This window comes from Helicoverpa armigera, chromosome 12 (assembly GCF_030705265.1).
Source record: "Helicoverpa armigera isolate CAAS_96S chromosome 12, ASM3070526v1, whole genome shotgun sequence".
NCBI classification, from domain to species: Eukaryota; Metazoa; Arthropoda; class Insecta; order Lepidoptera; family Noctuidae; genus Helicoverpa; species Helicoverpa armigera.
In genome coordinates, this window is record NC_087131.1 from 10,295,864 (window position 1) to 10,312,743 (window position 16,880).

The 16,880-nt window shown below is 40.3% G+C and overlaps 1 protein-coding gene across 9 annotated transcripts in view; it reads left to right on the forward strand.

Moving 5' to 3' along the window:
• The window catches only part of LOC110383896 (tropomodulin-1), a 72,063-nt gene that overhangs the window by 40,036 nt on the left and 15,147 nt on the right, over positions 1–16,880 (forward strand). For 8 of the 9 annotated variants that reach the window (XM_064037139.1, XM_064037137.1, XM_064037138.1 and 5 more), the window contains exon 2: positions 15,122–15,274. In XM_064037139.1, the coding sequence (XP_063893209.1) occupies positions 15,122–15,274 (153 nt within the window). Of the gene's footprint in view, positions 1–14,672; positions 14,829–15,121; positions 15,275–16,880 lie in introns of those variants that run through there. The other variant, XM_064037140.1, reaches the window with a different exon arrangement.

The following is a 16,880-nucleotide window of genomic DNA, read 5'->3' on the forward strand; positions in this document are numbered from 1 at the left end:
AGCCGCGCAGCTTATGCGGCGCGCGCGGAGAGCCGGGAGTGCACGAGCAACCGCGAAGCACGACGCATGCGCTCCGGTTGTTGACGGACGCCCGCGTCGCTCGCGTGCCGGTGCTTAAGCTCCCTTGTGTTAAATATTGTATTGTGTTTTTGTGTACGGATTATACTATTTTACTTCCAATCGTTTTTTCAATAAAAAACTCGGAACGAAGCCCAATTATACGTGGCGCCCAACGTGGGGCCGTTTTCGAGTACAAACTTCACTGGAAAAAAAACAAGATCAGTGACAGTGACGTTCGTACGAGTTTTGGATTTTTTCTTGTAAAATTTGTTACAAAAATACCATGGTGCTTACGCGGTCACGCGCGAATAGCGCTTCGCGCTCAACACAGCAGCCAGCAGAACAGTACCCCGCGCCTAGTGAGCAGCTGGACGGTGCGATGCCGTCAAATACGGAGGGAGGTGCGTTTTTCGTCGACGTGCGATCGGCAACGCCACCGCTGGCAGGACGCCCTGCGTCCGCCGGCGCCCCGGCCTCACCACCACCGCCGCTGTACGGGCGTGAGCTGCATGGCTACTGCGCTATGCCACAGCACGGGCATGCTCCGCCCGTCGCCTCACCGCAACAACCTATGCCAACACCCGTGGTCATGACGGACCACCAATTGCTATCCTTGCTACAAGCGTTACGGTCGCAGCCTGCACAAGGCGCGCCGCTCCCATCTGTAAGTGCAAACTTGTCAAATTGCTCGGCGAGATACAATGGGTCCGGCGATGTACGTGCCTTTACCGACGCCGTGCAGATTTACAAGGACTGTGTTGGTGTTAGTGACGAGATTGCACTAAGAGGCCTGCCAATGCTGCTGACTGATTTTGCAGCTACCTGGTGGCAAGGAGTTCGTCACTCAGTCGCGACTTGGCAGGAAGCCATTCTGTTACTTCAGCAGACTTTTGGTCCACGACTTCCGCCTCACAGAGTCTACAGAGAGATCTTTAGTCGAGAGCAAGCTGAGGAGCGCACGGACGTTTTCGTGTGCAGAGTAAGAGCACTTATTGCCCAGTTACCGCCGCGCACCCTACCTGAAAACCCAGTACAACTGGATATGGTGTACGGGCTCCTTAATAGAAGAATACGCGAGCGAGTAGCGAGAAACTCTTTCTCTACGTTTTCCGAGCTGCTACAGCACGCCCGGTCAGTGGAGGATGTGCTCGAGGAAGTGCGCGCTCCTGCACCTGCGAGAAGGGCACAACCTGCGACAGCCGCCCCGATGCCTCCACTCGTCCACCCGTCGACGTCTTCATATACTCCTGCGATCAGAACTGTGGACCAAGCCCCTCAAGTCAGGGTCAGACCGAGGTGCTCATTTTGTAAAATGTTCGGCCACCTAAAGGAAGAGTGCCGTAAATTATTAAATAAAAGTAATCCCGCGCAGGAGCCAGTTAAGAACGAACCAGCTGCAGTTGCGCAACCGGAGCTGCGCCCTTCCCTAACATGTTTCGGATGCGGTGCGCCCGGTGTTACGAGGTCAAACTGCAGCGTGTGCAAGGAAAGACGTTCTGCGCCGTCAACATCTACGTTTCAGTCGTTGTCGGCGTGTAATACTGTATTTAAACCGCGTGTGCGTCCCCTATTAAATATAGAAGTGTTTGGTGCTAACGGTACCGCTTTATTAGACACTGGTGCGAAACAATCCGTTGCCAGTGAAAGTTTAGCTAAACATATGCGGGCCAATGGCCAATTGTTTCAAAGTGTAGAAACGGAACTTAAATTCGCGGATGGAACGCTGCGCGTTCAAATCGTAGAAGTAGCCTCAACCATTGTAAAGGTGCGGGGAGTGGCAATTGACACACTCTTCATGGTCCTGCCTGGCGCAACTGAGTCATTGTTAGGAATGAATTTTATACAGGACGCTGGCATGGTACTTGATTTCGCTAAGAATCGGTTCACTTTACGCGATGTAGGCCCATGCGATTTACAATATGAATGCGAGGATCGTGTAGTAACTAGTTCTGCGATGGGTCTCCGCGAGTCCGAGGGCGTTCTCCTGTCATCAGCGGATAGGTCGAAATTGGCTGCACTGCTAGAAAAGAACAGCGATGTCTTCAGTGCAGGGGGAGGGCCGACGCCCTTTGCCCTACACAGGATCGATACAGGTAACGCCGCGCCTATTTCTACACCGCCTTATCGTATGAATCCGGCCAAGAAGGAAATTATTAAGGCCGAAATTGATAAGATGTTGGAACTCGAAGTAATTGAGGAAGCCGAGTCAGAATGGACTTCCCCGATTGTCCTGGTTCCTAAGAAGAATGGTGAAATAAGATTTTGCGTTGATTACAGGAAGTTAAATGCGGTGACACGTACAGATAAATACCCGCTACCCCTGATCGATGACATTCTGTTTTCCACAAAGAGTAATTGTGTGATGTCCACCATAGATTTAAAATCAGGCTACTGGCAGGTTGAAGTGGCCCCGGAAGACAGACATAAGACGGCGTTCGTTTCCCCTTTCGGAACGTTTCAATTTAAACGCATGCCGTTCGGATTAAAGAATGCACCTTCAACATTTCAGCGATTGATGGATCGTTTTCGTACTGGATTGAAGGATGTGACTGTCGTGGCTTATTTAGACGATATTCTGGTTATCTCAGCAGACCTGGATGCGCATCTGCAAGACCTACACCAGGTATTTGATCGTCTACGTCAATTTAATCTCCAGGCAAATAGAGAAAAATGCGTATTTGCTCGAGAGAGAGTAGCCTACCTTGGACACGTCATTACCGCTAAAGGAATCGAACCCGATCCAAAGAAGGTACAAGCCGTGGTGGATATGGCCCCACCGACTAATTTGAAACAACTTAAAACGTTTTTACAAACTTGTTCATGGTTTCGCAAATTTATTAGTCAGTTTTCTGAAATTGCGCAACCCTTGACCGACCTCACCAAGAAGAATAAACCTTGGAAATGGACTGAAGAGGAAGACTATGCCTATAACGAGCTCAAGCGAAGACTTACCACTAGTCCCATCCTGCGACAGCCAGACTTTGACCAGCCATTTATTCTACGCACAGATGCCAGTGCTTATGCACTAGGTGCAGTGTTAATGCAGGGCCCGGATCCAAAGTCTGAGAAGCCTATTGAGTATGCCAGTAGACTGTTAACGTCAGCAGAGCAAAATTACTCCACAACGGAGCGGGAAGCGTTAGCTGTGGTATGGGCTCTAGAAAAGTTTCGGGGTTACCTGGAAGGCGCCGAAGTTCGCGTCGCCACCGACCATCAGCCACTGAAGTGGTTGCTGTCACTGAAGACACCAAGTGGCCGCTTAGCTCGATGGGCCCTGAAAATTCAATCTTATAACCTGGACATAGAATATACTCCAGGTAAGGTCAACGTAGTCGCTGACACTCTTAGCCGTCCGGTATGCCAGGCATCAGAGGTCGATGTCAATACCTGTGATCTGTGTCCCATCTCAGTAGACTTACCTCACAAAAGCTCCGAAGAGTTGCGAGTAGCTCAGCTCGAAGATCCTGAAATCAAAAAAATACTCACGGATTTCGAAGAGAACGATGCATACAACAGATGGACGGATCGTGGGTACTATCTTTCACAAGGTGTTTTATTCCGCTTCGATCCGGATGGTGAATCCGAAGAGCCCCAGCTGGTGGTGCCCGAGTCGATGCGCGAGGAGATTATGAAAGAACTCCATGACGCTCCCACAGCTGGACATTTGGGCTTGGAACGCACCCTTAAGAAGATTAAGGAACGATTTTACTTCCCTAATATGCGTCAATACGTAGCAAGGTATCTTAAGGCTTGTGATCTATGCCAGAAATTTAAGGCAACCAATTTTAAACCGGCCGGCCTACTGCAAACGCCTGTCCCGCAACAGCGATTTGAAGTTCTCGCTATGGATCTGTTTGGACCTCTTCCTGAGGGTAGTAAGGGCGAGAAATGGATCTTTCTGATCGAGGATACTGCGAGCAGATGGGTGGAGTTGTTCCCGTTAGCCGTAGCCAACGCAGAAAATTGCGCTAAAATATTAATTGAAGAAGTTTTCCTAAGATATGGTTTTCCCCGTCGGGTGATCTCCGACAATGGTACTCAATTTGTCTCGGCCGTAATGCAGAAGGCTATGTACGTTCTCGGAGTGAATCAGAATCTGACGCCAATTTACCATCCCCAGGCCAATCCCGCAGAGAGGAAAAATCGGGAAATGAAAGAGATGCTGGCTATCTTAATAGATCCAGAACATCGACGTTGGCCTGAGGCATTGCCAGCTGTTCGATTCGCGTTGAATACAGCACCTAATCAGGGTACTGGTCATACAGCTGCCTTTCTAACATTCGCACGCCAGTTTAGGTCCCCGGTGGACGTAGCCCACGACTTAAGGACGGTCATAGACCAAGAAAATTATGTGCCTCAAATTACGCCGTATCTCAAAGAATTTGCAAGTCGCTTGCAAGAAGTGAAGTGGCGAATCGAGCGACAGCAGGACATCCGTAAGGAAGCTGCGGATAAAAGCCGTAGACCCGGACCCGATTACCGTGAGGGTGACCTCGTCCTCGTGGATAGCCATCGCCTTAGTCAGGCTGAAAAAGGCTGTACTAGTAAGTTCGCACCGCGTCGCGAAGGCCCGTTTCGTATAGTGAAAATAGTATCTCCAACCACGTACGAAATCGTGGACAAGAATAATAAACCTCGCGGCAAGTGCCATGCCAGCCTCCTGTCACCTTACTTAGGTGAATCTGATCTGGCTCAAGTTAGGAGTAGGGGTAGACCAAAAAAGTCGGTTCCCAAGCCAGCTCCACAAGTTTCCGCTGACTTGGAGGGGGAGGATGTAGCGCGGACATTGTCTATTGCCCCTCCGCGCCCCTCTAGATTAAGACGCGCGCCGGCTCGCTACCGAAATAATTAAAAGTGGAACAGCCGCGCAGCTTATGCGGCGCGCGCGGAGAGCCGGGAGTGCACGAGCAACCGCGAAGCACGACGCATGCGCTCCGGTTGTTGACGGACGCCCGCGTCGCTCGCGTGCCGGTGCTTAAGCTCCCTTGTGTTAAATATTGTATTGTGTTTTTGTGTACGGATTATACTATTTTACTTCCAATCGTTTTTTCAATAAAAAACTCGGAACGAAGCCCAATTATAAATTTAAAGTTACAGATGGAGTTCATATCAGGATTTTTTCATAAACATAGTTTAGCTTATCTTCCACTAATGTGGTGGCCAACAAATTACTTTGAGTGAGTAGTATTATTTTTTCTGATGCAAAATATGAAAACTTAATCCTAGAAGAAATCAGGATCTATCTCTCGCAAGCGCTGCTAAGCGTGAGATAATGTAGGCTTCTGTAGCTTTAAAAACCAGCCCAGATACAAAGTGCAGATAAGAAATGGGAGCTGCCTTATCGCGTCTGAAAACGTACAAAATACGCGTCGCATACCAGAGACATGCTTACTTTCAACTTCCAATCGCAATTAATACACTGTTCACGATTACGAACAGTCTCAGTTAGACCCGAGCCAAGTCTAAAAAAACACCTTTTATATAAAACTACGTTTGATATCATTCAATTACAAAGACAGAATTGTTCTCTGTTGCAAATCCTATCCACCTATATCCTATCCTAATCCAGAATGCATTGCAGGTGTGCATTGCACAAAAACCAATGGTATCCTATTCGAGAAGTCAAAAGAGTTGACTTGCCAACGTCAGCTTCTGCGCTAAGCAAGTGTTCTTAATAGTACCATCAGAATTACATTCATCGTTGAATGAGGTGAATAAATTTTCAGAAACCACAATAACAGTAGGAGCCAAAGCTCGCTTCATAGAGCTCTGATTGGCCCCAGGTGACCAAGTCAGGTCTGATTTGTTCGTTCATCAGATCTTTGAAAGTGTTTCGGTGGATACTTACTGTCGTCCTGTTTACGTGTGACACAAAATATGGTATATAAACGTCCTCCGCAAGAGCGAAATTTTCGCAGTGTGCGGAAGTGGCGCACAGTATACAACACTTATGTTTCTTTTGATTTGCTGGCTCCACCAAGAAATGACAAATTGCGAGCGTACATTTTAAAAATCTTGGCAAAACTGCAGGTTTCAAGTACGAACACATGAAGTGGACTCTCTCAGATACATACATTTTGCCTATTCGTGAACTAATGCAAACATTTCGGTGGAGTCCCGGCTTAGGCCACCACATTAGGCGTGCGCGATCCTCGGGCGTGTGAGTAGCGCGGGCGCCGCGCTTGCATCGCGAGCGCGTTGCGTGAGCGTCGCGTTTTGCTGCCCTGCGGCATTTGTAGCGCGCTCACGGCGCGCACGCGCCGCTCTCCTTGACATTTAACTGCTAAGGCGTTTAGCGGGCGGCGGGGATAGCGGGCGAAGGGGTAAAAACGCAACTCGAGCGCCGCGTGCTCGCCGCGAGCGCGTCGCTTGCACTCTTCACACATGCCGCAGGGCAGCAAAACGCGATGTTCACGCAGCGCGCTCGCGACGCCCGCGCTACTCACTCGCTAATGTGGGGTCAGCCTTACCATAGTGAGTAAGTGAAACTATCCTACCCTATGCGCCTGCTGATGATGATGACTCATTTCATTATCCATCCAGCTATTCCCCAACTATGTTGGTGTTGGCTTCCAGTCGCCGAATCTGTTCGAGTACCAATATTTTGCTTGGAGCGACTACCTATCTGATCTCTTCAATCCAGTCACATTACAAGACATTATCCATGGTAAGACTGACAGACTTTCTGGCTTCTAATTAGTCACAGCAGCTGCAGAAAATGTACAAATGACAGCTTTGTCAGACTCAAAGCATATAGACATAGATTATAGCTGTTTCCTGTGAAAATTACTTACGCCCTATACGTAATAATTTTCCAAATTGGCTGACTAGGTCCAGAGATATTCACAACGTCACAAACTTTACTTCTTTTGTTTAGATAAATGGTCACATCCACAACACAACCTTGATCATTGAATCTATGCGACTGCTAAGTGCTAATCCTAATTATACTGTCACGTGAAAGAATGCACCTACGAGATATAATAATAATGTCAGTCAAATATAATGTCAGTCATAATACCTCCTATAGTAAGTTCAACTCAGTCTTGCGCGCGGCCTTATGTGTGGGTAACCCTTGTACATATACAGTGACTTTGTGTGAGTGACAAGAGGTACAGTCGGGTACAAATACAGTTATTTAGGGGTTGTATACGGCTCATCATCTTCCGAGCCTTTTTCCCAAACTATGTTGGGGTCGGCTTCCAGTCTAACCGGATGTAGCTGAGTACCAGTGCTTTACAAGGAGCGACTGCCCTATCTGACCCCCTCAACCCAGTTACCCGGGCAACCCAATACCCCTTGGTTAGACTGGTGTCAGACTTACTGGCTTCTGACTACCCGTAACGACTGTCAAGGATGTTCAATGACAGCCGGGACCTACAGTTTAACGTGCCATCCGAAACACAGTCATTGGTGTCTAAGATATACTTAGAAAGTACATACAACCTTAGAAAAGTTGCATTGGTACTTGCTTGACCTGGAATCGAACCCGCGCCCTCATACTCGAGAGGTTGGTTCTTTGCCCACTAGGCCACCACGACTTTTAAAGAAGAAAAGTTATTACGTAATTTAAAGAAAAACAGTTATTACGTAATTTAATGTTTATTTATTTATAATGATTCTAAATCGCTACTTGAAAAATCAAATGATGATATTACCCAACATCCCTTCATCAATTTGACTCAAACGTTAAAATTAATGAGTTTCATTATTTCCATCTTATTTTGGTTGACATTATGCGAAGCAATATAATTTTTAAATTCTAAATTTTTTAAATTCCCTACATATTTTGTTTACATTGTTATACTAGATTATGCGTCTTTTTACATTCTTAGTCCACACTTTTATTTATTGCGTACCCCGACCTAGAAAATATGTAAGGAGTGTTTAATCCATCTTAGAAATTTCATCTCATTTATTTCTTAGATACTACTACTAGTCAATGTCAATTTGAAAAAAACATATGAGAAAATAATGAAAAACTGTAAAATGTAATAATAAAAAGCTCCGAATGTTGTTTCATTTTTTGAAACGCTACCTGACTCCTTAAACATTTTCTCCGTGAAGAACTAGACATTTTCGTAAACGACTGTACCCATAACAAAAAGCGATAAGAACACGTCATGCTCGGACGACGTCACTGTCACACGAATGAAAGTTGTATATTTACAAGCCGACGCACACATAGGGCCGCGCGTAAATCTGAGTTGAACTATCTATAGTATTATTTATCATAGTATTTTTCATGTTTTTATTATTTTAAGATCATAAGTTCTTGTAATGTTTTCTTTTTTGTCAAATTCAGTTTAATGTGTGTTTTTTTTTTGAAGGATAAGTGCTTTTCATTTCATTTTTTTTTTATATAATTTCATTTCATTGTTTTTTTTTTAATTTCGTGTGCGCGCAGATGTGTTATATGTTACCTCAACAGTCAGGGGCCATCTGAAAATCAGTGCTGTGCATTAGCACAGCATATACTGAGATGGAACCCTTGCTACGCTGTATTTTTTTGTAAATGTATATTTTTTTTTGTGTTCATGTATGTGTAGCAAAATAAATGGTTTAAATGGTTTAAATGGTTTAAATGGTTTAAATGGATAAGTAGTATTTTGACGATTCTATATTGCCCACGCAGACGAAGTTGCGGGCAACAGCTAGTAGGAAATATTTTTAATAACATGTTTGATACCAATCAACATTATATTAACCACAATATTACGTCAGGAAATGTAATTTAGTTTTATAACTTAGCAGACAAGGAAAAAATAAAGTCAACCAGCCTATCAGATGGTATTTTTAGTCTCGTATGAGAGTCGTATTAGACTCTACATATTTTATAGTACCTACCTAAATAAAATATAATATAAGTTATGTGCCTGTGTTATTTGTGGTCCAGGGTCCAGAAATAAAGTCAGTATTATTTTCTGACTCATCGTTTTGATAGGTATATGTATTTCCGTCTTAGTGTTTATTAATAAACTAATGCCTATCGTTAATATGTACCTAGGTATACAGTTCAGCTAGCAGTTGCATTAAAATTCGAACAAGTAGCTGTGAATCGATCGCATTAGCTAGTCAGCGCGCTACGCCTACCATCTCAATAAAATTCTAATCTCACCTCGTGGAAAATCAAGTTTTAAACAACCCCGTCGCGATTCATAAAATAATCTTATTATCTTGGAAGTAAGTAAGTAATGCATACTAAAGTTAAAACTGATAGATAACACTACTAATTCCTGGTTCTGTTTCCTGTTGTTCAACGAAGTGGAAACAACGAGGGGAATAGTTAACGGAAAGTTAACGTTTCTCAATCTTCAACATACATAAATCAAAATATCGCTGTTATTGTTAAAAATTAAAAAAGAAAACGTATTATAACACTCTGGACTAAAATTGGACAAAACGGATCGTAAGTAGTGTTGAACCCAGTTAAATAATGAAAAACCGGAAAACCGAAATTATCAAATTCTAAACATTCTAAACGTGATTCCTTATGATGACTTTAAAATTGAAGATGAGCAACGTTGATGTTTAGTACTTAAGTGTCTGTCTATACATACGTACTGAATTAACTGTAAATGTAGAGATCTAAAGATAATTAAATCAATTGAAAAGTTCATTAGTGGTTTCAATTGGAAAACCATGACCGTTATCTTAAATACCGATTCTGCGTAAAAACTGCATGCACGAAACACTGATTATGTAATGCAATGAAAATGCAATCGCGTGCCCATACGAGTTCAGTCTATTCGATCAATATTAAAAACTAATGAACTTGTTGCCACCGGTAAATGGCAAGAAAAAAAGTTGCAATTTTTTTTATTGTCCTAGTTTACTGTTTAATGAGCTCCGTAATCGAAGTCATCAAGGCATGACGATTATTGTTTAGCAACATTTAAATGGTAAACGTTTCACTGACCCTTATTGCAATAGGTAATGTTCATTAAATATTAAAGTTTAAAATTGATTTCACTAAAACCAAAGGCGAGTACCTAATTGGTAGCGGTCGACAAACAATTCATAGCGACAAATCCTTTGAATAAGATAAGGAAAGCTAATAAAGTGTTACTTAATATAACTATTACTAAGATGTTATTGTATGCACAATAGGTTTGTTAATTCATTGACAAAGACGAAAGTCCGAAAGTGTAACAACGCACTTCGCATGCTAAAACAGAAGACATTATCTTGTAAATCACAGATTGAAGAACAAACACGTATTATTGAGACAGTCCTTTCACCAACAGGGATCCCACAATAATTTGTATGGCATGGCGATAGTGTGCTTCGCGGCAGTAACATTGCGTGCATGGTCACTGCATGAACAATCGCAAATTAATTAGTCATTCTGCGAACATTATATCCTATTGAGAAGATGTGAGATAAAACAGAATGTCGTTTATAATTTAATCGATGCCATTTGCCATTTACATTGTAGTGTCGCTTAGTTGTCGTATTTTATGTCTGCTTGCATGTAGTTTAGATAGATACCTACTATCACTGTACTGTACTTAACTTAGTAGTAGTTCGCGTTGATCAGTGAGCTTTTATGTATATTGGGATATGCATCAGTATAATTTGAAATCAAGGGCAATTACAAAAATGTCATGACTCACAATTTGAAAAAAAAATACGTTGGACTACAATAAGCTTCCTCGAACTTTGGCTTGACGACGCCGACGTCTGCGTCTCTAATATTATTATAATGAGTATGATTATTCTAATTCTGCAATCGCAAAATGTCAAAGCGCCCGTAAAGGTTTAGAAAACCTTGGTACCTACTCAACGTAGCTTGAATAGCACCTATAGTGTATATAGAAGTTAAAGATAAATATCAATTCGTTAACCATATAACCGTAGCTTTCGCTATATTCTTAACATTTTATTATTATCACTTCACGTTTATGGATGGTATTCTTATAAAATTATAAACGAACCCTTATTCAAGTATAATAACAAAAAACTTTCGCTTGTGTCAACATCGATTGAACCGTACCTATGCAAAAACCGGTAACGCTGCGACAACAACCGGTAAATAAAACTCTATTTGTGTGCTTCATTAACCGGAAACGGAGTATATACTCCTACACGTTGTTTGCAAAACATAATGTTACATGAAGATATTGAAAATAAATATTATTTTGTTTCACGTGGTTATTCGTATGTTTGCCCTATAAGGAAACAGTAAAAAAGCATCTACCGAATAGATAACGACAAATCGACCTAAACGATCAGAGTTTTCGGTAGTAAAGAGCCATTATGCAAATGATTGTCGTTGAAAACTCGTATTTAACCAATGCATAGGAAGATAGACAGGTATTATGTGACTTTTTCTCATCTCTTAAAACGCCAAACGTGTTTTCTTGTCTACTATCCCACATCCGTAGAAAGTGTTGCGATCTCGTGTGAATGTTAAATAACACATGTAGCTACAATGGCGCGAATGTGTTATGGATTGGAGAAAACTAAATAATAGCTTTTCTTAAACTTTCCAACTTTGAAAGCTAAATACTAATTTACTCTAATGCTGAACAGTGAACTGTGTTTCCTATACAGTAAACTGCCGCTTTATTATCAACTTTATGTAAGGACACTCCAACTTTTCTTTGTAGAAAAATTATAAGCCTAGATAAATTTATATAGGCTTGTAATATCCCACTGACATAAAACAGTCTATTTAGGTACAATATACATTTTGATGATATTATAACAGGAAACTAAGCATACAATCAAGAACACTTCTGTAAAACTCTATAATAAGAATTTCCCTTTATTTTTTAATCCTCATCATCATCATCGTCACACTTCCTTGCGCAAGGATCATGAGGTTTTGGTTTGGGTTCAAGAAGGTCTTCTTCAGGCTCAAATAATTTCCCTGTTTCTAAGAGCTTAACAGTTTCTCTCTCTTCCTTTGCGATTCTTGCTCTCATGATAGCCTTTTCCCTGTCGCGAATGATCTTCCGCTTTGCTTCTTCCTCGCGCCAATTTTCCTCCATGGCCTCGTACCTTTTTTGTTTAATCATCCCGTAGATTATTCCAGCTACTAGAAACGCCCACCTAGCACCTCTTATTAGTGGGGATACTGGATAAGGTGCACCAAACGGTCCGATTTTATCCATTATTATGAAAATGAAAAATGATCATAAAAAAATTTTGGCGGAGGCTGTCAAAGTTGTCAGAATGCCTATTTTTTTTTATAAACAAAAAGTAGTCGTTGAAGTTTATGAGACAAATAGTAAGAGGTTTATACAACCCTATCTTTCGAATTATTATTTATTTTTCATGGGAATAACATAAGTATTGGTAGGAAGGCCAGTGGCCGAATGGGCAGCTAAGAATACCGCTTGTCTCTGGTGTGGCGACCACCAATTATAGCGGACTGGCTTCACGCCAGCGGTCGGCAGCGTCGCGTGCTCAACAGGAACAAACGTTTATCGATTCAGATCAATCACTACGTAGTCTGTGTAACGATGCTAAGATACTTAAAAAAAAGTCAACCAATTACATCAGATGCAATACCTTGGGTCGTGGCAAACCATGTTTTCTGGGTGTGCAACGGACAGGCGTGGCCAGAAGCTAAACCACAAACTTATAAAAAGTACTTCATCGGTCATTCGCCCGGGCATGTTATCATGTAATCTACTTTCTCTCGTTTTTGCAATGGGCACATAAAGATGTGCCTAACATAGCGCTAATTGCATTGTGCACTCGCTAACAACTACGTATTAACTCACAGAATGGGCCTATTGTTTTCAGAACGATTCACGATGATGGAAATGCCTTGTGAGATTGTGAAAATATGCTAAATCATGTAATTAAGACCTCAAAATTGCTGTTCTTACATTATTTGTTTTTATTTAACTTTCAGCTAAGTAACAAAGTCTTGTACATTAGTGTCATCAATTTGTAGTGCCTACGGTACAACTGGCACAAGCAGATATGGTGGTTTATTATTGAATCAACTAAGAATAAAAGACTTACATATAAATAAGGCTTCAAACAAAGCGACACTGAATAATTATAATGTAGGTATGGCTCTCACGCATAAAACAAAACAAAGTCCTTTCTATTTTTATGCGTGCGTTTCGAGACCTTAGCACTAAAATCATTTCATCACATCTGTTTATTCAAATCAAACTAATATTCTATTATTGTAAATAACAGGTTCGTGACTTTACCATGCTCTACCATTCTAAGATCATCTAAATGTTAATCACGATTTGTTGATACTTCACTTGACTTTTAAGAGTGGATCAGTTTTCGATAAAATTGAATTAGTATATAGTTCAGTTTTATAGGAATTTGGTTTAATGTAAAAGAAACTTCCTATCTGCGGTTCATGTAAGTAGGTAGATACAATCACATATGTATAAGAAAAGTACTCGAACGAACTTAAAAGAGTTGCCCGTGCTAAAATACATCATCTACATCGTAGGCTTCTCTTAGAAGGTATTTCTCTGCTTCAATAATAAAAATAAAATCAATTAAAACAATGATACTGCCAAGCACCGAATCATTTGCATAATTTGACCTTCACAAACTTATCAGATTCAAATTTAGTTGTGTTGCATAATGAAAATAATAGTACGGGCCGCAACTGGTTCACCCTGTACATAATAATGTAGTTGCCACAATGTACGCTATAATTACAAAGGTCGCGGGTTCAATAACTAGTGGGATAGGCTTGGTATGGCGAGTACACTATGTGACGTAATCATTCCATTATAGCTCAATATATTTAGCGCACTCGTCACGAAACGACTTTGTCGCATCACTTGAGTGTTTCACTGATAAATAAATGATGTTGACAGTCCTAAATATACGTATACTTTGTAAGCATATTGAAGTGTAGTCATATACCTAATACCCAGAGCCGCCTTGCCCTATGTCATTAATGGACAATTGCCCAGGGTCCCTCGGTGGGCCCAATCGATCATGCTATTTCTCATTTTATGACCTTTCTAATCCAGGACGTGCCTCTATTTTTTGATCTTCTAATTTACGAAACCAAGGGCCCGGTGTATCATAGATGCATAGAAAGCTGTTAGCTTGACAACTCGTACTTTTATTATAAGGCAAACTGATTTTTAATGCCAAATTCAGGCCATAATACCTTAACGCTGTAGGTACATCATTAATTGCTAATCAACTTTCTACGATTTCATAAATCAATACCTAACACTTGAAACCACCGGATGAAACCATAAAAAGTGAAATATTGTATCGGTTTTCAATTACATCATAGTCATAAGTAGGTACTTGATAACAGACTTATTGATTAGGAACCATTTAGTAACTAGTGCTAACAGTAAATAGGTTCACTGCCTACCTGTGCTGTTAAATTCACAAAAAGTTTTCAAGTACCTAGGTACCTAGACTTTATAGATTTTTTTTATGTTTTACCTATAGATAGTTACAAAACGGACTCAATTAGAACCAAATGTAAATTAATCATGATTTTCAACACAACGTACTTCTTTAATTAACTTTTACGTTTTTGTTCTATTCGTGTTTGGCGGTTTGATAAGAAACCGGTATCGAATCGGAACATTTTTTTTATTTTCACCTTCCATCAATCCCTTCCCTACGACTTTGTTGCTTTTTATCCGTCTCTTTCAAACCCAATTGAAGTTTGCCTACAATTGCTTATTTCTATCTCCCTCTTACTTAAAACTTCTTTTAGTGTAAAATTGTCATTGGAAGAGGGCGCTTGTGACGTTGGCTGCATTTAACTTTGTTATTAAAAAGTTTTTATTTACATTGAAAATGTAAGAAGTTCCACTTTATCAAATAAAAACTATAACAATATCCATAAATTACATTTTGTTTCAAAGTATTCTCTGAATACAGGGTAGAAATGTCGTCATTCAATTAAATTGTGGGTGTGGTGAACGCCGAAAGTGTCTTGTCAAATATTGATGTTATATCTTCAATTTCACTGTTTGATTGTGTCCCTTACGTAATTTCGGCGATAAAGTGTTTCACGGTTATTGTGAAGTTAAGAAAATAACCTCAAATAGTGGGGGACAGTTTAGTAAAGCGAGTGTTTTGGTGTTTGTAGAAATCGTCATCGACGAAGACTACCACGATGACGACGCCTGCGAAGCTGTACGGCCGCGAGCTGTCCACCTACGACGAGGTGGATGTCGACGAGCTGCTAGCCAAGTTGTCGCAGGAGGAACTTACAATGCTGGCCAAGGAGGTTGATCCAGATGTGAGTACTTCTTTCATACCATCTGCTCTTGTAAGACTAGTGTTTTTATCGTGTTTGTACGCGGGAAAACAATATAAAAAATATTATGTAAATAAAACAATTACAATGGCCATGCAATTAAGTAAACATCTATTGCAGCTTTGATCTGCACTAGACATCAAACTTCATCAAAATGCAATCTCAAAATTTTAGAGCATCATTTTTATTCATCAAAGTAGGTATGACTCTCATATAATTTTCTACCCACATTCACAAGAGCTCACATCATCAGCTTTGCCAATTGATTGTGAAGGTCAAAAAAGTATTATGTTGGATAATAACTGGCTGCTAACATTCACACAATTACATGGCTCATTGTTGAACCATAGACTTCTCACAAACCTTGGATGTATTATCTAAAGTGTGTTTGCCTTGAAAGACAAAAAGTTAGTTTATGGCTAATGAAGCATGATTTTTTTTTCATCACAGTTTATGAATGGAGCGGTAGGTCCTAGTTTGGCAGTTTTCCAAAAATTCGGGAAATATCCTAAGATAATAGTTTCATGTTTATGTTTTGTTTGATAACTAAATATTTACTGTAAAATTCAAGGATCAAAGTTATAGTTGATCTAACTAGTTGTTAACTTTTGCCAGTAGTTGTACTCCTTTCCTGAGGTACTAATTCCTGCCTCCTGGTAAAAAGTAATTATCCCTTTTGGTCACCTTTATAATATTAGTGTGAATTTTAGATTTATGTTTACGACAGCTATTTTTTAATTTTTTGGTGATGCTTTAGTCATTATTGGAGATGTGTGTACTTTTCTAAAACTATCATGCTTAAAGTATAATCTTGCCATAAATCTATATCATTATCTTACAAAATAGGTATTACATTAGTGTTAAATTATGCAAATAAATTAGAAGTATCATCATACTAACATTACTAACCTACTGGAATACATAATGCATAAAAAGCTTATTTAATGTATTCTAATAACCTGTATCAATTGAATTTGTCTTGCATCCCTGATTTTGTATAACTGAACACTACTTTTATATTTGAATATGCAAATACAAACATTCAAATATCATACATTTATTCAGTGTTCTAAATTAATTTTATTTTAACTTATTTTTAGTGTTGTTTTGCTTCTAAATAGTATAACATAAACTTACTCAATTTATGCGTTACATGTAAAAAAATAAATGTCATGATTAAATCTATATTAGAATAGCGGATCTTTGACAAAAACAACATTATTTAAATTATTTAACATGTTATTCAAGGCCACATAAAAATTAAGAATATAATGAATTTAAATTATGAATTACTCTGAAAATTATTCCACTATATTATCAAATTATTTTTTTTTTATTTAGCCTGTGTTGTCCCACTGCTGGGCAAAGGCCTACCCCTATAGCCTTCCATCTTTTCCTATCGGTCGCCATTTGTGGACAGTCCTTGTGGAAGTTGTCTAGGTCCTCTCTCCAGCATTTTCTTGGTCTTATCAGATTATAATCAATCAAAATTATTATTCCACTTGATCCACATAAAATACTTGAAATATTAAGTACAAGGCGACTGGTAGTCGATTATTAATGGTAACTCAACATTAATAACAGATTA